General features: G+C 34.9%; 2 protein-coding genes across 2 annotated transcripts in view; one reads left to right on the forward strand and one right to left on the reverse strand.

Moving 5' to 3' along the window:
* LOC148948161 (palmitoyl-protein thioesterase 1-like) overlaps positions 1–23,300 on the forward strand; it is a 635,005-nt gene that overhangs the window by 460,711 nt on the left and 150,994 nt on the right. The window lies entirely within an intron of this gene.
* sax (type I BMP receptor saxophone) overlaps positions 1–23,300 on the reverse strand; it is a 62,597-nt gene that overhangs the window by 16,600 nt on the left and 22,697 nt on the right. The window contains exons 3-7 of the mRNA XM_089095714.1: positions 16,010–16,233; positions 14,384–14,600; positions 8,477–8,700; positions 6,458–6,672; positions 3,767–3,989 (exon numbers count right to left, since the gene is read on the reverse strand). Coding sequence (XP_088951840.1) covers positions 3,767–3,989; positions 6,458–6,672; positions 8,477–8,700; positions 14,384–14,600; positions 16,010–16,233 — 1,103 coding nt within the window. The remainder of the gene's footprint in view (positions 1–3,766; positions 3,990–6,457; positions 6,673–8,476; positions 8,701–14,383; positions 14,601–16,009; positions 16,234–23,300) is intronic.

Consider the following 23,300-nt stretch of genomic DNA (forward strand, 5'->3'; position numbering starts at 1 on the left):
CAATCGAACTTAATTTTAAAGACTTATTGACCCCAAAGTCAATGGCCAATTTTTTTAAAATCAATCCAACTGAATTTCAAAGACTTATTGACCTCATTTTTTTAAATCAATCCAATTGAATTTTAAAGGCTAATTGACCTCAAAGTTAATAGCCATTTTTTTAAATCAATCCAATTGATTTTTAAAGACTTATTGACCTCAACGTCAATAGTCAATTTTTTTTATATCAAGCCAACTGAATTTTAAAGACTTATTTACCTCAAAGTCAACAGCCAATTTTTTTTATATCAAGCCAACTGAATTTTAAAGACTTATTGACCTCAACGTCAATAGCCAATTTTTTTTTATATCAAGCCAACTGAATTTTAAAGACTTATTGACCTCAACGTCAATAGCCAATTTTTTTTATATCAAGCCAACTGAATTTTAAAGAATTATTGACCTCAACGTCAATAGCCAATTTTTTTTTTTACATCAATGCAACTGAATTTTAAAGAATTATTTACCTCAAAATCAATAGCAAATTTTTTTTATATCAAGCCAACTGAATTTTAAAGACTTATTTACCTCGAAGTCAATAGCTCTCTCCGAGTCAAGAAAACCTAAGAATAATCCCTCATCCTCTCTGGGGGCCCCGAATTTTGCATGAGACAGGCAGGAGGGCAGAGCTTAAAGATTTGTATTTAGTTACATGTGACTCAGCATGTGACACCCATTCAAAAGAAAATATGGTTCTGACTAACCTCAGGTAAAATGAAATTTGAAAAGAAGATTTGACGGAAATTGCCCCCCCCCACCCAAAAAATGAAGTTGAAATAAATTCTAGATTTCTGCCAGTTTTCCCTTGTAATGGGGGTTTTGAATGGCAAATAAGCGACAACACCAATATTGGCTACCCAAATAATACAAATTGTACAGAATGCTTTTGCAGCCTCAAGAAAACGCACTATATGCTATGAATTAGGTAGAGTATAGGTCAATGATGTTAGTTGTTTTTAATTAATTTTAAAAACATATTAGTGCTTGACATAAAAAACCTCATTAATCCGTCACTAAACAAGCTAACAAGGATATTATTAGCTAATGTGAGGCATACGAACATAAAGAGTGCTGCTTAGAAACGTTCTGGATTCGTCTATATTTCCCTCGTATCCACACTAATTGACTAAAATTTTATAATTGTAATTGTAAAAAAGTCCCTTCTAAAATAATTACGAGAGAACCTGTTTGTGTTTAACGCTTAAAAAAAGTGACCGCTTTATCATCAGGTGTTTACATCCCCAGAGCCCCTATTAAAATTGAGCTATGAGTCTCCGTAAGAATACTATTTAGTCACTAGAAACCAAGGTGAAAGAAAAAAAATAAAGACATTTTACGGATAAACAAGGCCAAGTATACAGGCAAGTTAAATTATTAACATCATGAAAGAATAGGATCCTTTCCTGAAAGGATCGATGGTATGACTGGTTTAACACACTCAAAACAATTACCAACAGTATTTCCTGTTGTTCAAATGTGCCTTTCGGCCATCTTTATGTCGGAGTAATTACCAACACATAGGAGTAATTACCAAAGTCTTTACCAAGAACAGGTTCTTTTTTTGAAGACACAGCATACTTATCAAACATATTTATTAATCCTCACTTCTCGTTAGTCCTCAGCAACGAAAAAGAAGGAAAACACTCTTATGTGAGTGTTTTACCAAATTCCTTCTGAGTGTAATTACCAAAGTCCTTACCAAGAACACGTTATTTTTTGGAAGACACAGCATACTTATCAAACATACTCATCAATTCTCACTTGTCCTTAGTCCTCAGCAATGAAAAAGAAGGGAAACACAAACAATCTTATGTGAGTGTTTTACCAAATTCCTTGTGAGTGTAATTACCAAAGTCCTTACCATGAACAGGTTCGTTTTTGGAAGACATAGCACACTTATTAAACATACTTATCAATACTTACTTGTCTTTGGTCCTCAGCAATGAAACAGAAGGGAAACACAAACAATCTTATGGGAGTGTTTTACCAAATTCCTTGTGAGTGCAATTACCAAAGTCCTTACCATGAACAGGTTCGTTTTTGGAAGACATAGCACACTTATTAATCATACTTATCAATCCTTACTTGTCTTTGGTCCTCAGCAATGAAAAAGAAGGGAAACACAAACAATCTTATGGGAGTGTTTTACCAAATTCCTTGTGAGTGCAATTACCAAAGTCCTTACCATGAACAGGTTCGTTTTTGGAAGACATAGCACACTTATTAAACAAACTTATCAATCCTTACTTGTCTTTGGTCCTCAGCAATGAAAAAGAAGGGAAACCAAAACAGTCTTATGTGAGTTTTTTACCAAATTCCTTGTGAGTGTAATAACCAAAGTCCTTACCATGAACAGGTTCGTTTTCGGAAGACATAGCACACTTATTAAACATACTTATCAATACTTACTTGTCTTTGGTCCTCAGCAATGAAACAGAAGGGAAACACAAACAATCTTATGTGAGTTTTTTACCAAATTCCTTGTGAGTGTAATTACCAAAGTCCTTACCATGAACAGGTTCGTTTTTGGAAGACATAGCACACTTATTAAACATACTCATCAATCCTTACTTGTCTTTAGTCCCCAGCAATGAAAAAGAACGGGAAACACAAACACTCTTATCTGAGCATACCAACAGAGCTTAGCTGTAACAGTAGGCTAGATAATGTAGCGTCGCGTAATTGTCTTCATATTTGGGATGGGCTTAGGCGTTACAGACACTTGCCAATTATATAAAACAATCGGTCATCTTTAAAGCTCAGCAATGAAAAAGAAGGGAAACACGAACAATCTCATGTGAGTTTTTTACCAAATTCCTTGTGAGTGTAATTACCAAAGTCCTTACCATGAACAGGTTCGTTTTTGGAAGACATAGCACACTTATTAAACATACTTATCAATCCTTACTTGTCTTTAGTCCTCAGCAATGAAAAAGGAGAAACACAAACACTCTTATCTGAGCATTGCAAGACCAACAGAGTTTAGCTGTAACAGTAGGCTAGATAATATAGCGTCGCGTAATTGTCTTCATATTTGGGATGGGCTTAGGCGTTACAGACACTTGCCAATTATATAGAACAAGATAAAATTTCCTTATATTATACAAAAGAAGAAATTACACAAACGCTTAACGTTCTCTTATAACATTATATATATATATGATATATATATATATATATATATATATATATATATATATATATATATATATATATATATATATATATATATATATATATAATATACATAAAAATACATAAAAAGAAAATAATAATAACAAATGATTTTTATAAGAAAGAGAGGAAGTACAGCACGAAACCACGAAGCAAAAACTCGAAAGTGGAAAGAAGGGAAGCACAAATTGAAAAGAGGAAAAAGGGGAAGCAGAAATTCGAAATAGGACAGAGGGGAAGCACAAATTGAAAAGAGGAAAGAGGAGAAGCACAAATTGGAAAGAGAAAAAAAGGGAAGCACAAATTAGAAAGAGGAAAGAGGGGAAGCAGAATTCAAAAGAGGACAGAGGGGAGACACAAATTAAAAAAAGGAAAGAGGGGAAGCACTATTGGAAAGAGGAAAGAGGGGAAGCAGAAATTCAAAAGTGGGCAGAGGGGAAAGGGAAATTAGAAAGAGGACAGAGGGGAAGCACAAATTGGAAAGAGGGAAAGCACAAATTGGAAAGAGGAAAGAAGGGAAACGCAAATTGGAAATGTTCTAGACAATTATTACCTGAGTGCCAAAAATTTCTGTGTGTAGATGCAATATACCATTAGTTGCCGATATGCACAATTGCAATGCTTCTTTTGGAGTCAGTTGAGTCCGATTCAAGTAGTCATAGAGGGATCCTAGTGGATGGTAGTGAGTAATCAGCCACAGCTGAGTCACAGAATTGCGCGATATTACGTCACTACCAATATAGCCAAGAATATTTTCATGACGTAATAGAATAGTGCTGCAAAATAACAAACAGAATATTGCGTCACTAGAAGTAAAATAGAATTATTCAGAGCTATTTATAGCATTTTATTCCTTTTTTTTCTCAAAAATAGAAAAGAACCGACGATTTGGAGGAAAAATGCAAAAATTGAAAACTTTTGGCTTTTCTTTTCTACTTTTTTGGAGGCTATGACCCTACACAAGCCAAAGTTCAGCTTGTTGTCTAATAAAAACTTACTAAGCTACAAAAAGCATCTAACTGACATACCCGTAAACCAAAACAGTCTAAAAATTGAGGTAATAAAAAATTTCCAAAAAGGAGGAAGGGCAGCCAAGGTCATTTCTAATGGAAGATTCATCCTCCCATACCATGGTCCCCTGAATGATGATTTCTTTTATGAGAGGTGTTTGACGAAGATCGTCCATTGCAGCATTTCCCAAATAATATCCTTTTCCAGAATTCCCTTTCAATAATCCTCGTAACGCTACTCCTAGCGAGAAAATCGAATGTAATAATAACAAGCAACTATTTTTTTTTCTCTTTTTGTGCATACGCCGCAAGACAGCATTACAAAAAAAGCGAAAATTATTCATAATAAAAAGTTATATTATGTAAAACGGTTATCTGGATCAATGAGAAAGAAAAGATATAGAAATTTCTTCATAAAAAAGTGCGAATCCAATTTATACTGCGAATAACATTATTTGAATAAATGCAATGGATGAACCTGTTAAGTGTTGGGATGACAGATCACCACTAAACGGTTCCTCGGTTAAATAAAAACCTGGTTGAACATCAATAGCCTGTTCTTTGCACGGTGCAGATGCATATCCACAACAAACTCCGATGCAGTAGACATCCCCATTAAAACTCTTCTCGTACCCGCAAGGTTACCCATACCATGCTCTAAACCCTTTTGAATTATCTAGTTCTTCTATTGAAACTTTCAAATAAGCCCTCTTCGTAGATAGCCTACTCTTCTTATAGCCTTCCAGCAGATCAGAGGTTAAACTTCAGTAAACAGAGAGGAGAAGCAGAGTTGGCCAGCCTCTCCCTCTCCCTCTCTTTTTTTTACCACTTTGAAACTCTGTAAGTAATTTATTTTCTATATTTATAAGCAGAATCCAATAAAACAACCTGTACCTACCAAACAACCTGTAAACAACCTATAATCTATAAGCAGAATCCTATGAAACAACCTGTAAACAACCTAAACAATCTATAATTTATAAGCAGAATCCTATGAAACAGCCTGTACCTACCAAACAACCTGTTAACAACCTAAACAACCTATAATTTATAAGCAGAATCCTATGAAACAACCTGTACCTACCAAAAAACCTGTTAACCACCTAAATAACTTATAATCTATTAGCATAATCCTATGAAACAACCTGTACCTATTAATGTTTCGAATTACCGACGCAAAATACAACTATTTAGTTTCCCACTAAGTTGTTCAAATTATTTCACTAGCTTTAGACAAGGAAATATCTGTTCTCCAAGGACTCCTGTGAGACATTTTGTAAGTTGAGCTTTTTCCAACTTTTAAACGTAATTTTTACGATCAACAAATCAGGTTAATGATTTATGCCGTAATCTTTTGAAATTAAAAAAAAAATGTAGTAAATAGCAATTGGGAATAAATTACTTAATATAGGCTTTTCATACTAAGTTTTTGACATTTCGATTCTTCCCTTCTGTAGCACAAGTATGGCATTCAAATCCAGGAGCAGCGCATACCCAAATATTGCGCATTCAATTAAATTAATATTTGAATTGGGCTAAAATATATTTTATTTTATTTTTTTACATATGAAGTTGGGATAATAATTTTTATTTTTCAATATCAACACAGAAAATTTGTTTTCACCTGTCATAACATAAAAACTCTAGTACAAATTTTAGTCTAGTAACAAGCTAATTTACACATCTTTATGCCTGTCTTCGCCATCCCAATAACTATAAACAATCGTTCCTAATAATATTCTGTTAGCTTGTGACAAGAGGATTGTAGAGTAGCTAGCATTTTTAATAATAACTCGGGCTAGCCTCTACTTCTCAAAATCTAATTTTCTTTATTTCTTTCTACCACACTGAAAATGTGTAAGTAATTTATTTATAAAGTATCCAATGGAACAACCTGTGCTAGTCAATGTTTTGAATTACCAGCGCAAAATATAGTTTCCCGCCTAGCCTCCATAGAAACTCCTATTACCCTTAGAGTCTAACAAAGAGTAAGATGCATAAGATAAGATTTAATGGATAAAGTCTAAGGGCCAAAGCAACACATGAAAAATATGCATATACATATATGAGACTATGCATGTATATATACAGTCACAAGTCAAGAGCTGAAATAGACAAGAGTTGAAATAGTCAAGAGCTACACAAAATTACATAAATGTCTTTAATATCTGAAAATTTTTCTGGCACTTGCTGAAATGCAGCCGGAAAACGACACATAATATCAAATTATTTACCTGTAGACCTCTGTTTCTCGATTCCAAGATGCTTCATCTTTTGAGAAAAATATTTTGACAGCCACACTTTCTCCATTCCACCGACCTCTCCATACCTCACCATAACGTCCTTTGCCAACACACTCATTGAGGCTAATTTGTTTCCCCAGAGTCCTCTGTACTAACAATGGTGCTCCAGATCCACTACCAGATGATACCGAATGTTCAAATATCTCCTTTAAAAAGAAGATTAATTTATTACAGTTTTCAATAAGGAACAACAGGCCAACAAAAAACTAATTCTTTTTTATCCGGGTAGTTCTAAAGTATTTGCAAAAACATCAGGGAAATACGAGGGGGAGTCTCAGGGCCACAACTCACGCATAATTAATTAAAACTTTGAAAAGCACTTAGATACTTTTTCCAGCATTAACGAGTTTGATAAGCACCCCTCTCTCCACCCCAAACATGGCTCTGCCTCAGGGGTGTAATTTTCTGTGGGGGAGGGGGAAAGGGGCAGCTGCCCCGGCCAGATATCAGTTTACCCCTCCCCTCAGCTGAAATTTAGTTTATTCAAAATCTTCTGAAAACTAAAATAAGCCTGCATAATTCAAGCATCCACAGATATGGGTTAGTTTTCTTTAGTATATCTTTACCTTTATGGTTTCATATGGAACATTTTTCAGTTTTCACTTGCATTTTCACTTGGTTTGGGAAAATTTACTCCAACTTTATCCCCCCCCCCCCCCCGAGGATTTTGGTGAAGATACGCCACTGCTCTGCATACGTGTCTGGTCTATTATCAGAAAATTTTGGTACGATACAGGAAGTTGACGTGTAAAAATGTCATCACTGAAAACTTTGTTCTTTTTAACTGGCTTACAATCCTGACGCAAAACGTGAAGTAGAGGCTATGCACCCACTATATTCACAGTAAGGAAAAAAAAAGCAGGTATAACATCCACCATTCTATTAAAATATTTCTAGAACGAACGGGATACATGCACGATAAAGATCGTTACCACAGGATTCTGCATCCTGATTGATTAAGCAGGGTCGTACGTAATTGGTGACTTCGATTTTTTCTTTCATTGGGATGAGAGGGACAGGAAAAATTTTTGATCCTAACAAGCCGGTAGACACTACACTTTTCCTTTTTTATGTTTGCCATGTGATTCTTACCAATTATTTACGCTGGATCACGAAATAAGCAGGTGATATGACGTAAAGTGCATATGCTCAAGTATTTCTTCTTCTTTTTTTGAGTGTGGCTTATCTATTTATCTTTGTTGTAGAGTTCACTAGAGCCAACCCTACTAAGTGCGTTCGAGCCTTAGCGATTTAGTCACCTTAACATTAATTTTCAAACGTCTGTTTTGTTTGTGGCTTTAGATAATTTCAAACTTAAGTTTAATAATTTGGAATTATTACCTTCTTCACTACTCTCTCAAGCCCTTTAAGCAGAGTCAATAAAAACTTCTTTTCAGGTAAAAAAAAAAAAAAAAAAAAAAAAAAAATCAGAAATCCCTAGGTTACATTGAGGTTGAGTGAACCTGAGTGTCTTCAGTCTTAAGTTAAGTGAGTCCTTAAGTGTCTGAAGACATATTAAATACTTTTTCATAAATTGCTTTGAAAGGACCCTTCAAGTTGTTTAAAATGTTTTATTTATGCTGGATCACGAAATGAGCAGGGTACAGCATAACAATAACTATATCTTTTAAGCCCTTCTTCTTGCCAATCAACATTTAAAAAGAGGAAACACTTTGTTTAACCCTTGAAGCAAAAGAAAAACAACACAAATGCATGAATTTCTGTGTCCCACCGCGAATGGCAGTGCATTAGATTAATCGTTTGCTGTAGATACATGGCCTAATGTTCGTTCCCAGATGCCACGGGGACGAGGCAAGGACTTTTGTAGTTGAGAACAGTCGTTAGCAAAACCCAATACCCATTTCAATATCAATTTTATAATGAGCATGTGTATGTCTATTATATAAAAAGCAAATTATATCAAGTAATTAATTTTAAACAATGTCATACCCTTAATGTGCTGTCACCAGCAGCAGTAGCCTTAATGTCGTCCTTATATGAAAAGTCATCAGGAGCACCGGCCAATAAAAGTAATCTGGATATTCGTCGGCGATGTCTTTGACGCATAGCCCCAAACGCCACACCGAAAATAAGCAATGCAATAGCAACAGGGCATATCACTGCAAGCGCAAGAAGGATATAGTGCTTCGCGCCAATTTCTTCCTCGTAAAAATCTAAACAAAGAGATTATGAAACTATTTGAGGACAAATAACAAAATAAAGAAAAAGCATGTACCAGAAGTAAAAGCATAAAGGATTTTGAAGAGTCAAGGGTATGGAAACATTTTTTAAGCCCCAAATGTGTCTTCGAATCTGAGAATTAAAAGTACAAAGGATGCCAAATAAAAAAAAAATTGCGGCCAAAGACAATTATGAGTCTATTCATACCCAGAAACAAGAAATTTCCAAGATTTTTCCTTTAATTATCATTAAAATGTTTTTTGCTGCCCGGGACCATTATGGATCTACTAATACCCGAAAACCTCAAATTTCCAAGACCTTTCTTTAAGTTATATTAAAATGTTTTTTTGCGGCACGGCACCTTTATGGGTCTATTCATACCCGAAAACCATAAACTTCCCAGATCTTTCCCTTATTTATTTAAACATCATGAAGTTGTTACTTAAATAAAATAATTTAGCCAGTGCTGCCATGTTGAACTAAAAAAAAAGTTAAATTTAGCAACACTTTTAGTCCGTAATTCAAATACTAAAAATATGTTGATTCCCAGATACAACTACACATTTAGAGAAAAGCCTTTAGACCTTCTTAAGGGTATTTAAGACGGGAAACTTTTAGTTTGCTTTTTCTAATTTTTGAACTAAATTTCTTTCTTAATTTATCACTCTCAATTACCTTTTTCAACATTGAGCAATAAATATTGAAGCTTACCAAAATAATATTTTTTATACACAAACATAAAATTGGGAAAAGAATAGCAGCACAAGGTGGTTAGATCAAAAATAACTTCAATCAATCTTTCAGTATTCAACGTAATTCTCTAATAAGAAGTACTCAGAGGATTCCTACTTCCATGATTTTCCTACTTTCATGAAGTTCAAAGACTGACAAACTTTGAGTAAAATAAACACATTAATCTATATTATTTGACAACTCTGCTCCACATAGGGTCATGCAAATGATAAAAGAAACGCGAATAAACATACTTAAGGTAGCACAAATTAGTTTCAAACCAACAGCATGATTTAATAACTAGCCATTACAAAAAGAGTATGCCAAAATGTCAATGAAAAAAAAAATACAGTCAATGAAAAAAAAAGGACACTGAAAGCATGAGCATAGGTGAAACTAGGTCCAACTACAAGGACAGGACATGACTTTGAATTTATCCTGGGGGGGGGGCTATTTTCATTCTCTCCTCGTTAATTTTCTCTTTTTTATGCTTGTTATACAAGAGACTCTGCTGTTAGTTTTAATATAATCAGTCATTTTTTTTTTATTCATTCACTCAAAATGTAATATTTTCACATGATTCATGTGTTATTTTTTTGCAAAATAAATTTTCCATTTAAAAATAATTTCAATGTAAAAAACAATTAAATATATAAGTAAATCTATTCCTAATTATTTTATATTCTTTACGCACCTCATTATCTGCCCTTCAAAGAAGGGCAACAGTAGTTCTCAAGGCACATTCCAACTAAAACCACCAAAAATAAAGTCCACAAAGAAAAGGATGACTTAGATAGGCCAATAGCGACAAGGACAGCAGAGCCAGAAAAGGAAGATCAGACAAAATAACTAGCAAAAAAGAGACCCCCCCCCCAAAAAAAAGGGAAACAATCGAGTATGTGTTGAAATCGTAGACGACAGCAAATGATGACCATAAAAAAAGCAATAGCAAATCACAATGTACATTTTGAAGAACCCCTTGCAGCTTTTTTTTTACGAACGAAAATTCAATACAAATACACTGTTGCAGTTTAACATTAGAATTGAAATCCCTCCTCCCCTTCTCCTAGATTAAAAAGTGTTCCCCCTCCTCCTAGATTTGGGCAAAATCATTACTTCCCCCTCTTATATTTCCAGGAATTGTTGCTCCTCTTTAAACCTCTTGCTCCTCTTTAAACCTCTTGCTCCTCTTTAAACCTCTTGCTCCTCTTTAAACCTCTTGCTCCTCTTTAAACCTCTTGCTCCTCTTTAAACCTCTTGCTCCAACGAGGAGCAACCTCGTTGCTCCTCTTTAAAATTGTAATTCGTATAAGATGATTTTTTTAAAGCTGGATCCACTTTATTTTACAAAATTGACTCTTTTTTACATTAGCATTATATATTTCACAAACTTTTTATTTAATTTGACACTTAAGTATTTAGTTTATCTGAAGTGTATTCTTTCTAAGAAGTGAGAGTTCTTGCAGAGTCTGCTTAAATTAACACTAGAACAAAGAGGAAGAACAACACTTCTGGCACTTTCATAACAACTGCTAACTACAATTCATGAATTGAAGCAAGGAGAGAAGCACTTTGAAAATCTGCAATTTCACGTTATACTAACACAGCCCCTTAATGTCAATCTAAAGTCATTTTCTGGAATTCATTTCTCCAATTTCCATTTTATATGAAAGGAAAGAGAAATGAGTGACGGAAAGGATTGAAATGAAAGAAATAAACACAAAATTTGTCAAACATTGACTTAATAAATATATGACTGGGGAAAGAAGTAAGAGGAAGTCCAACATTTTGGAGTCACGTATGTGGATCTTCCTCCTTGAAAATAGGACTTAATAGTGAAGTGTTGATCTCTGAAGACAGTTATACTTTTTGATAGAGCATCTTATTGTGGGAAAATAGTTTGGATGATTGGACATAAAACATATTTAGTCCCTCCCCAACACAAAATTAGATGTCCCCTGGCCCTCCCCTTTCCTTTTCTTATGCTATTTCAACTCTGTTCCGCCAGTTCCCACATTCAACTCTGTTCCCCCAGCTGTTTCTGAAATACAGTAAATCTTGCGTTTTGATATCGTAGACTAGACTATTCTATCCTAGACTGTTTATGCCGAATTTTCTGCAGAAATCAAGAATTTTGCTAAATTTCGGTCGTTCTTTTAAAATTTCTACCGAAATTTTTGCCTTTAGCGAAAATTGTACCGAATGCCAAAAAAGTTGGGGGGAAAAGATTGGACTCATTCAACTCTGTTCCCCCAGCTGTATCTGAGACATTGCAAATCTTCCGTTTTGATATCCTGGATGTAACCAATATAGTCTCCCAGTACTCCAGGAATTGAAAGTTCCCTAGATATTGCAGACATGCTTTATTGATGACCTGGATGCACATAAGTCATTTGATTAACTCCCCAATCAAATATTTTAGGTCCTCTTGCAGAAGGTTATCTATAGTGACTCCCAGGCCTTTACCACAGGTGCAAGATTGGAGAGGAATGGGGGATGATGTCTGCTTATCATTCATAGTATTTTGGTGCAGAGAATTATTATGACCGAAATGAATGGTGACACACCTTGGTAAAAAAAAAGAGAAGCCCCTCACTACCAATTCCTGTGTTTGATCAAGGTCGGGTTGTATTGATGATTTGTCGGGTACACGGATTAGTTTTGAATTATCAGCGTAAAGGATTAAGTGGTTGTTGACTTCCGGAATCATATCATTTATATAAAGAAGAACTTTATAAGTTCGTGGAGGAGAAGAAATTGGAATCCCGGTGAAAATGTGTTAGGTATATTATTCTGCATATTTTGAACATGGGAACTATTTTCTTATCATGTTTCCTTCTCAATAACCCCAACTATTGGCTTCTGCCGATAGCTGTTTTTCATACAAACTTTTGTTTTATTTCTTTTGCCTATTCTAAGGCACCATTCCTTAGCTTGCTTGCTAAGAAATGATGAATTAATGGACAAATGATTTATTGCAGACGGCGAATCAACCAAAGAGTCACCCTATAGCTATTGTATACATAAAATAAAGTGTCTCTATATTTATTTTACCTAATTATATTTGAGCCATCCTAGCCGAGTGGTTAGTGCTCCAAACTTGAAATCCTGAGGTCAGGGCTTCGAGTCCTGGTGTCGCTGGTTAATTGGTTTGGAACGGGGATCAATGGTGTGACCCTGTAAGCTCAGCCAGAGTCGACCTGGCTCTAAATGGGTACCTGGAGAAATCTGGGGGGAAAACACGGGAAGCGTCGGATGATTTGCCCCCAACCACGCCCTGCACTTCCTGCCGAAGGCATTGAATCAGGAGATTGGTACCTGCGCAGCGCAGACCATCTGTCAGCATGCGAAAATCTTTTTTAAGTTTACAAATATATTGATTCTATATTCCTATGTTTGCAGCGCCAGGTACTTTTCAGTAGATTAAATAAACTGGTCTTTTATATTGTTTTATCATGATGTTGTAAATGTCTGTTAAATTTTCTTTTGAAGTGGTCAACAGATGAAAGTTTTAGATAGAAAGTCCTTTGGGAAATTGTTCAAAATTCCATGGCTAATATCAGTTAAATTTTCTTTTGAAGGAGTCAACAGATAACGATTTAGAGAGAACAGGAAGATCATTTCAAGTTGCATTGCATCACCGTGGGGTTGTAAATGTCTGTTAAATTTTCTTTTGAAGCAGCCAAAAGAATGAAGTTTAAAGAGAACGACCTCATGAAGATCGTTCCGAATCGATGTGCCGCGTCAAACCAAACTCTACTTAAAGTATTCTACTCTCGTCGAGTGATATATGACTCAGGTTATACCTAATTATCCCATATTACATAGAATGTAACAGGCAAACTAACCCATGGAAAACATGCACCCCAAAACCTGCCCCAACCATAACTTGCTTCTGCAAAACTCACCCTAAGGAGACTTTTCCCTGAAATGTTTGTCCCTAAAGAAAACTCGTCCCAGAAAAAATTTCGTAGCATAGATTTTTCCAAACGCTTTTCAAAATACTATATTTTATAAACTGTCCTAAGAAGTCAAATTCAACTTGATTTCGCTAGGCTTGCACTGAGTGAAAAATCGACCCTTAAATAAATGTTCAATAAAGTTCTTCCGAGAATATTAAAGAACAATAATAAAACTTATAACTAACTGAAATGAGGTTATATAATAAGTTGACGTAACATAGACAAAAATTACTATGAATGAATAAATGAAACCAAATAAACAAACAGATATTAAAATGAATGATAACATCAAACTTTAAAATAACCGCTACTGCTAAAGAAGCATATATAAAATCAAAATGAAAAGACATTAAAATGAATAATCGAGTAAAATTATGGCAAACAGAAATTACCACTTTTAAATAATTCAACGAGGGCTTCCAGTTTGCTTTGTCGGTTATAGCTAAACTATTCGAAGTCGGATAGTATTATTGAGTGTCACTTTTCTTCTTTGTAAAAATTATGGAAAGAAAGTTCACGCTTGTTATCATAAACAACCCTTATACAGGTATGTTTAAATGTAAATTATTGATAAATATTTAAGTTTTTTCATTATTATCATCTTTGAAGGTACTGTATTGTTATTGTCTATCTACTTTGCCAGACTTTTTATCTGTTTTTTTCTTTCAGATTGAATTTTTTTTTCAAATTTATCAGAAATGTCTACACTTGTAATTGCATGCTTTATATTGTGTGTCATTCCAAGTAGTTCTAGTCTCCTATCATTTTTGATTCAATATTTTAATATCAAATTTAAATAATTCGATCATTTATTATCACAAGAAATGAAAATTTTTCTTAAAAAATTCTGCCGTCGCTTGCTGTCAAGCCAGCATCTTCTTAAAAGCTCGAAGGACGACCTGGCCAATGAGCTACGACGGTCAACAGATAACTTAAATAATGTTGTAATATTTATCATCATAAAAAACTTGAAAAACATCACCTATAAATGTTGCAACAGGCAATTCAGGAAAACTTCCGTTATTGCAAAATTCTTCACTGCAGCACTCAATCTTATACAGAGCTCCTTCTTTTTGAAAAGCTTGTGCGCTTTCAGTCTCTCCAGGAGCGCAATAAAAAGCAACTTGATCAGCATTGGTTGTGCAACCTCGGGCGACCTGTTCATCTCCAGATGCTTCTCGCACTCTTGACTTCCAACACTACAACAAAATTACATAATCATCAGTGCACACGGGTAAACCCCTAGAGAAGGATTAAAAACAAAAGAAGCAAATTTTCCGGGCATTCTTGTTAAGAATTGGGGGAGGGGGGGGGGGGCGGTCATAAACCTTGAAAAGATCACTCCATGTATAAGTATATTTTTACTATTGAACTCATATAACAAAACAAATGACTAGAAGCCCAAGGGAGAAGTACGGTGCCATCCATCTACCCAACTCAGGGAAAACATCAAAAGACCAATTGCACACGAAATTCCGCATTTTTGTAAAGCTGGGACAAAAAATACGGGCTTTTCAAACTTTTTCACCCTAGAAATTTAGGCAGGTTTTCTCCTTTGCCAAAAGTAAAATAACTTATGTGCACGCTCTATCATTTGCAATGGCAAAGAAGTAAAATGAGACAACAAGATCAGAGAAGATGAAAAAAGAAAGACACGTAAAGCGCGGTGTTTAAGATTCCACATTTTAAAAACATATTTAACTCCTCTTCATAAGGAAAACAGCATTCAGATAAGAAAATTTGGCAAAATTTCTACATCCCTGCCTAGTACCAACTTCTATATACACCTACTAATAACAACTAACTCCAGCACCAAGTCGTATAAGGCCAACGCAGCTACACAACCTCCTCCTCCATCCCGATCTATTAAAAGCCTCCCTCTTTACACCCTCCCAGGAAGTTCCCATTCCCTTTAATCCTTCCTTAAAATATCCTCTCACTTCACTCACAAGGTCAGTCAGTTGGGTACCTAAAACAGTCCATAGGCAATTTCTCTGGAAAACGTCTAGGCAATCGTACTCCGTTTTTTAGAGAGTCAGCGTTTCAGAACCATACTTGACCACTGCCATCACCGAATTCTATATACCCATTATGGATTTGGGAACCCAGAGTTTTACAAAAGAAAAATCGGAAATGATAGAGATTCCAGAAAAGAACAGCACTCAAAACTTCCCTCCCCTCCTAAGAAAAATTAGATTGTATTTATACACATAAATCTAGGGGAAACTAATACTTGGGAATAGCCCGTAAACTTCTGAGGATTTCTACCGAGATATCAAAGTCTGATGCTTGAAACACCGATCTAAGGTCTAAAATATCAGGAATTTGGACGACTAAATTCTTTTTCAGTTTTTCTCCTATGGAGTAGGACGGCTAATTAAACCCACCCCTTTTCCCCTCCCCTCTCCTCAAAATCGTAAAGAACTTTTAAAGATGCTAACGAGTGAGGAATCAAAACTTATTGCTACTTTCGTTTCCCTTAAAACTAGAATCTTGATATGGTTGCAATTGGTTTCTTCAAATATGAAGCCCCTTCTATACCATAATCCTAATTTTTTTTAAAGGAACCAAGCCTTCGTGACACACTTATAGCAACTTATCTCCTTACTTTATATGCCCCTTGGCATTCAGTAAGATCCTCACAATCGGGTGGATTACAAGAATAGCATTTGAACTTTGGCATATCTGACAATCGGGTTGGCAATCTGCTGGCACGATGATAGTCTTCATCATAATCATCATACTCGTCCTCTTCTTCTTCTTCAATGGGCGTTACCTTGCGTCTACCAATTATACCCCAGATACTTTCACCTTTTTCACTCTCTATAGAATCTAGAATTATACACGTAAATTAACATTACATTATTTGAAGGCAATAGAAATAAACACCTTACTTCACTTATTTTAACCCTATAAATAATTTTTTACACAAAAACAACGATCCACACAAAAAGGGGGATATGGGAATTCCTTTTTGAAGGTTGATCGGAGATATTCTAGCCATCTTTTTTTCTTTCTTTATCTTTGTGCATTTTCGGAAAATTTCAACTTTTTTCACATGTTTTGTAAAGTTTTTTCCTGAAGAGGTGTATGGCACCACTGTACCAAAAATTAAAGCTATAATTGCTTCTATTAGGGTACTAAGCAGACATTTAGCCAAAGGAAGGGGGGAATCTTGTCCGCATATTTTTAAAATCTTTAATATGTTTCAGATTATTTTATAATATAATATTTGGCAGGCTACTCCGTCCTTTTTTGATGGTGAGGTTCGAAGCTTTATTGGGTGTACTACCATTCTGGAAGATGTACAAATGCTATGAAATACTATAATACAAAAAAAAAATCCTGCTTTCCAGACAGAAACTGAGCTTTTATAATTGCCAAGGACATCAAATAAAAACATTTCTACGCTTAACATTTTTTTAAACACATCTTGGGTCAATTCATACCAGAAATCTTAATTTTCAAAGATTTTACTTTTGCTTATTTCTAGATTATGAACTTTTCAAAATTAATTGCATTTGCGTCAGTGTTGCAACGGTGAACCATAAAATATAGAAGAGACAACGAGATTTCATTTTCACTATCCTTGGTACTTCCATCATTATGTCTCCTTGACAACACCCCTCACCAAAAAAAAAAAAAAGTTGCACTAATAACTGAGCTGTATATCTGTGCCTATCGAGTGTAAATACAAAGTTCATATAGACAATGGCTATGTCCACAGTAAGCCTTCACAGCAGCAGAAGTCATGGCACAAGACACATTGGAAAAAGATTTTCCAATAAAGCACTAGTATTTCCACTGCATCCAGTATTTCCAATATTTCGACTTGGCCAAACCAAACAGCCAAATTTCATTTTTACTGTCGGTACTTCAGTCATCATGCCCTCCTTGACAAACCCCTTACAAAAAAGAAGCACCAACGAGTGTATTTCAAATCTGTACCAAATGAGTGTGAATGCGAAGTCCTTATAGATAGTGGTTATTCCGGGTAAGCCTCCTAAACAGCAGTAGTCATGGCATAAGCCATAAATAATTTAAATTTTTATGGTTATTCGCAATATTTGCAAATTGAACGAAACCAAAAATTGTACCAAACAAATTTACTTGATTTTTTCAAAAGATCTACCAGACAAGTTCAAAACTTTAGCACTAAAATGGATTTAAACAATGTCTCCAAATAACTAAACACACACTATTTTTTTACCAATGATAAAAAATCTACACAACTCTCATTTCTTTTTTTTAGAAAAGCAAAAATAAAATCGTTTGATAAAAACTGCAAAAAGTTTTGATAAATCTTTGAACCAGTTTCAACGAAAAAAATAATTACAGGCTTATTACGAAAGAAACGAAAAAGTTATACACATTCACACACAAAAAAAGAGGCTAAACCAGGCAACCACTTCCGAATTATTAATTTTTAAAAACAAGTTTTTTCAACTGAAAATAAGGAGCAACATTAAAACGAGCATAAATTATTACACATAGGAGGGGGATTGCCTACTCCTAAACACCTCGCTCTTTACGCTAAAGTTTTTAGTACTTTTGAAAAAACTTCTTATCGTTCCATTTTTTTTAATTAATTTCTGATCGTTTTTTAAATAGTCCCAGGAAATCTGGTCCCATCTCTACGAAGAAATACCCTACATATGGCTATATCCTCAAGACAATTCAATTCCGGTAAAAATTTACCCAGGACAATTACCCTTAACAACTCCACGTGTAAAATTGAGACAGAATAGAGAAAGCAAGAAATATAAAAATAATTTTGTATAGGAATTCTGACAAATTCCCCCGGTGTATAATTTCCTTTGACAAGTTCCCCCTCCCCATGGAAGTTCACCCGTGAAAAAAAAACAGCAGAAAATTCGTCTTCCCACCCTAAAATGTATGCATGATTCCCAATAACAAATACTATGCGTAAACAATGTTCATTTTTTATAACTTAGACCTTCCTCCTGAGGCTGTGGGGGGGGGGCGGGTCGTATTGTATACAAAAGTATAGTTATTGGGCCTTTCAACTATGATGAGCAAATCGGCTGTATCAAAATTATAATCGGACGATGTTGGGGAAAAACGGAATGGGGGAGGCCTAGTTGCCCTCCAATCTTATTGGTCACTTAGAAAGAGCACTGGAACTTTTAATTTCTATTCGAATGAGCCCTCTCACGATATTCTAGGACCACTGGATCAATACGATTACCCTTTGGGAAAAAGAAACAAATAAATAAATAAACATACATCCATGATCTTTCTTCTGGTCAAAAATACAAAATTCCCCATTTTTGCAGAGAGAAGCTTGAAAAATCTACAATAGGCAGGGGCGGATCCAGGTTTTTTTGGGGGGGGCACTATATAGGTTGATCCGATAAACTTGCATTAGGAGCAAGTTTAATTGATGCAGTTTTGTGTTAGTTAAGTAAATTGCACTACTTTAGACAATATTAGGGGGCGCGCGCCCCCCTGGATCCACCACTGAAAATAGGGCTCTCTGATACGCTGAATCTGATGGTATGATGTTCATTAAGATTCTATTGCTTGTAGGAGTGGTTTCCCTCTTTTTCTAAAATAAGGCAAATTTTCTCCAGCTTGTAACCTTTGATGGGTTAAACTAAACTTAATGAAACTTATATATTTGAAATTAGCATAAAAATCTTATTTTTTTATATACCTATTGGTATCAAAATTCTGTGTTTTAGAGTTTCGGCTACTATTGAGCCAGGTTGATCCTTACTTACAGTTCGTTACCACGAACTTTTCGATTGTCACATTGATAGAAAAACCATTTGTTTAGAAGTGGTAGAGCCCAAAAACATTTTGAATAGTTTCAATTGGTAGACACTATCCTTCGGAGGCGGTCTTAGAATAAAAACCCTAGCCATACAATACTTTTAGAAAAATCCTCCCTCATTAGCAATGACTTAGGCATAAAACAGGTTAATCGTGCAGCAATTGAAGTTAAATTCAACATAAATAAAACTTTTTTTTAATAGGTATTTGGGGAAGTATTAAGCAAATGCTTTACACACAAATTTAATTAAAATGATTCGTGTTCAATCAATCAATTTATTTAAAGAAAACAGACAAAAAATTACAAAACTTCAGACCCCCCACAAAGGCTCTTTGGCCTGTGAGAGTGGGAGACTAAATATAAGATTAAATAATAGCACTAAAATCAAACACAAGGGCAAGAAAAAAAAATAAAAACAAAAACTACCATGCCAATCAAACAAATGAATTAAACAAATTAAAAAGAAAGATAGAGAGTAAAAACAGAGGGAAGGAGAGAACTAACTCTAAGCATAAGAGATGGTCGGTTAGCTCTTTTTTAAATTGTCCATAAGAATGACTAGCCGAATTTTAACTGGTAGGGAATTCCACACGGAGGCTCAACATAAAACTGGATTAAAGCTGATCTTAAGGTTTTGGTTTTATGAAGGAAAATTTCCATGTTATTTCTGAGAGAAAAAGAAACCCAAGATTCCCATAGCAGTTCAGAATTTAAAAGATATAATTGTTTGAAAAACTTAGGGAGGAATCGATGAAAACACTTGAAAATGAAACAAGAGGAAAGAAAGATGTATGTGGATTTACCATAAACTAAATTAAAGTTTAGCTGACCTGTCACCTCAGATACTAATTTGACTGTTCTATTGGATATTTTGAAAACAGGAAAGGTAAAAGACGAGAATGTCGACAGCCATACTGTTGGGCAGAAGTACATATAAGGTTGAATGAGAGAGTGGGAGAGGATCTTTATTATTGAACCAGAGAGACAATGATGAAGCTTCCAAAGTGCTTCGTAACTAAATTAAAGTTTAGCTGACCTGTCACCTCAGATACTAACTTCACTGCTCTTTAACATATTTTGAAAACAGGAAAGGTAAAAGACGAGAATGTCGACAGCCATACTGTTGGGAACAAGTACATATAAGGTTGAATGAGAGAGTGGGAGAGGATCTTTATTATTGAACCAGAGAGACAATGATGAAGCTTCCGAAGATCTTCGTAACTAAATTAAAGTTTAGCTGACAAGTCACCTCAGATACTAACTTCACTGCTCTTTTATATATTTTGAAAAGAGGAAAGTTAAAAGAACATTCTGTCAACAGACATCCTGGTGTTAACAATTAACGATAATTTTGAATGAAAGTGGTGGATATGATCTTTAGTATATAACCAGAGAGACAATGGTGAAGATTCCAAATTGGTTCGTCACTAGATTCCATTTCATATGAACTGCCACATCGGATCCTAACTTGACTGCTCTTTTATATATTTTGAAAACAGGAAAGGTAAAAGACGAGAATGTCGACAGCCATACTGTTGGGCACTAGTACATATAAGGTTGAATGAGAGAGTGGGAGAGGATCTTTATTATTTAGCCAGAGAGACAATGATGAAGCTTCCGAAGTGCTTCGTAACTAAATCACAGCTTAGCTGACCTGTCACCTCAGATACTAATTTGACTGCTCTTTTATATATTTTGAAAACAGGAAAGGTAAAAGACGAGAATGTCGACAGCCATACTGTTGGGCACAAGTACATATAAGGTTGAATGAGAGAGTGGGAGAGGATCTTTATTATTGAACCAGAGAGACAATGATGAAGCTTCAGAAGAGCTTCGTAACGAAATTAAAGTTTAGCTGACCTGTCACCTCAGATACTAATTTCACTACTCTTTAATTTATTTTGAAAACAGGCAAGTTAAAAGAAGAGAATGTCGACAGCCATACTGTTGGGCACAAGTACATATAAGGTTGAATGAGAGAGTGGGAGAGGATCTTTATTATTGAATCAGAGAGACAATGACGAAGCTTTCGAAGAGCGTTTTAACTAAATTATAGTTTATCTGACCTGTCACCTCAGATTCTAATTTGACTTTTCTATAACATATTTTTAAAACAGGAAAGGTAAAAGACGAGAATGTAGACAGCCATACTGTTGGGCAGTAGGACATATAATGTTGAATGAGAGAGTGGGAGAGAATCTTTATTATTGAACCAGAGACAATGACGAAGATTTCGAAGAGCTTCGTAACTAAATTAAAGTTTAGCTGACCTGTCACCTCAGATACTAATTTGACTACTCTTTTATATATTTTGAAAACAGGAAAGGTAAAAGACGAGAATGTCGACAGCCATACTGTTGGGCAGTAGGACATATAAGGTTGAATGAGAGAGTGAACAACAAAAGTACGAAGAACAATAGGGAAATCTTCTTGCAAGACAGTGGAGATAATTTGAATGAATATTTCGGCCCTATGTCCAAGGGCCGTCCTCAGCAAGACAAAAATATATGAAAGAAAAAAGACTCACAACAACATGCAACCAATAAAACCAAAAATTAAAAATTTTTTCAAAGCAGTCATAGGATCCTTACTTCAGCGAAGTTCAACCAGGACTGATTAAAAGTAAGGTAAAACAAGGCGATTCAATGAGATGAAAAAAAAATAATTTAAAAACACGTTCTTATTGCTAATCCAGCTTTTTTGGCAGCTAACCTCAAAGGTATTTTTGTGACCGGTTCAGTGTTAATATCTATCGTTTTTTTTTTGTTTAAAAAAAAAAAAAAAAATCACTACAAATCTTAAAAAAGTTTGCACAAAAAATAATCTGTATGTAGTTTTCACAAATAATTTTAGAATCATAAATTTTCTAAATTCTGGTAAAGATAAAACCCCAGCTACTCGCTAAAGAGGGGTCTATCAAATACCATGTGATTGTGGCAAATATTATGTAGGTAGAACACACCAGAATGTAAAAAAGCGCATACAACAGCATAAAGATGATATAGTCAAAGCTCTAAATTCTAGTATTTCCGTTGTTTCATCTGATTCTGCATTAGGCGGCAATATTTTTGAAAATCCTAGCCTCAATATAATTTATGATGAATCTGCCCTTATTAGCAATGACCTAGGCATAAAGCAGGTAGTCCGAGAATCAATTGAAATCAGACTTAATGTTAATAATAATATTTCCTTAAATTGGGACTTGGGGGAATATACACTAAATGCTCTATACACAAATTTAATTAAAATTGATCTTACAAATTATTTTAAAATACCGATAGATATTCACAAAGAACCGCTCGCAAAAAGACCTTTGAGGTTAGCTGCCAAAAAAGCTAGATTAGCAATAAGAACGTATTTTTAAATTATTTTTTTTTCATCTCATTGAATCGCCTTGTTTTACATTACTTTTTATCAGTCCTGGTTGAACTTCGCTGAAGTAAGGATGCTAGGACTGCTTTGAAAAAAATTTTTTATTTTTTGGTTTTATTGGTCGCATGTTATTGTGAGTATTTTTTCTGTTATATATTTTTGTCTTGCTGAGGACGGTCCTTTGACATAGGGCCGAAATAATCATTCAAATTTTCTCCACTGTCTTGCAAAAAGATTTCCCTATTTTTCTTCGTAGTTTTGTTGTTTGTTATGGAAAGGCAGTGTGTTCTTCGTCGCTATTTTAATGAGAGAGTGGGAGAGGATCTTTATTATTGAACCAGAGAGACAATGACGAAGCTTCCAAAGAGCTTCGTAACTAAATTAAAGTTTAGCTGACCTGTCACCTCAGATACTAATTTCACTATTCTTTAACATATTTTGAAAACAGGCAAGGTAAAAGACGATAATGTCGACAGCCATACTGTTGGGCACAAGTACATATAAGGTTGAATGAGAGAGTGGGAGAGGATCTTTATTATTGAATCAGAGAAACAATGATGAAGCTTCCAAAGAGGTTCGTCACTAGATTAAAGTTTAGCTGACCAGTCACCTCAGATACTAACTTCACTACTCTTTAACATATTTTGAAAACAGGAAAGGTAAAAGACGAGAATGTCGACGGCCATACTGTTGGGCACAAGAACATATAAGGTTGAATGAGAGAGTGGGA

The sequence above is a fragment of the Artemia sp. Qi Xiang Cuo genome, chromosome 10 (genome assembly GCF_049724085.1).
Source record: "Artemia sp. Qi Xiang Cuo chromosome 10, ASM4972408v1, whole genome shotgun sequence".
Classification (NCBI taxonomy): domain Eukaryota; kingdom Metazoa; phylum Arthropoda; class Branchiopoda; order Anostraca; family Artemiidae; genus Artemia; species Artemia sp. Qi Xiang Cuo.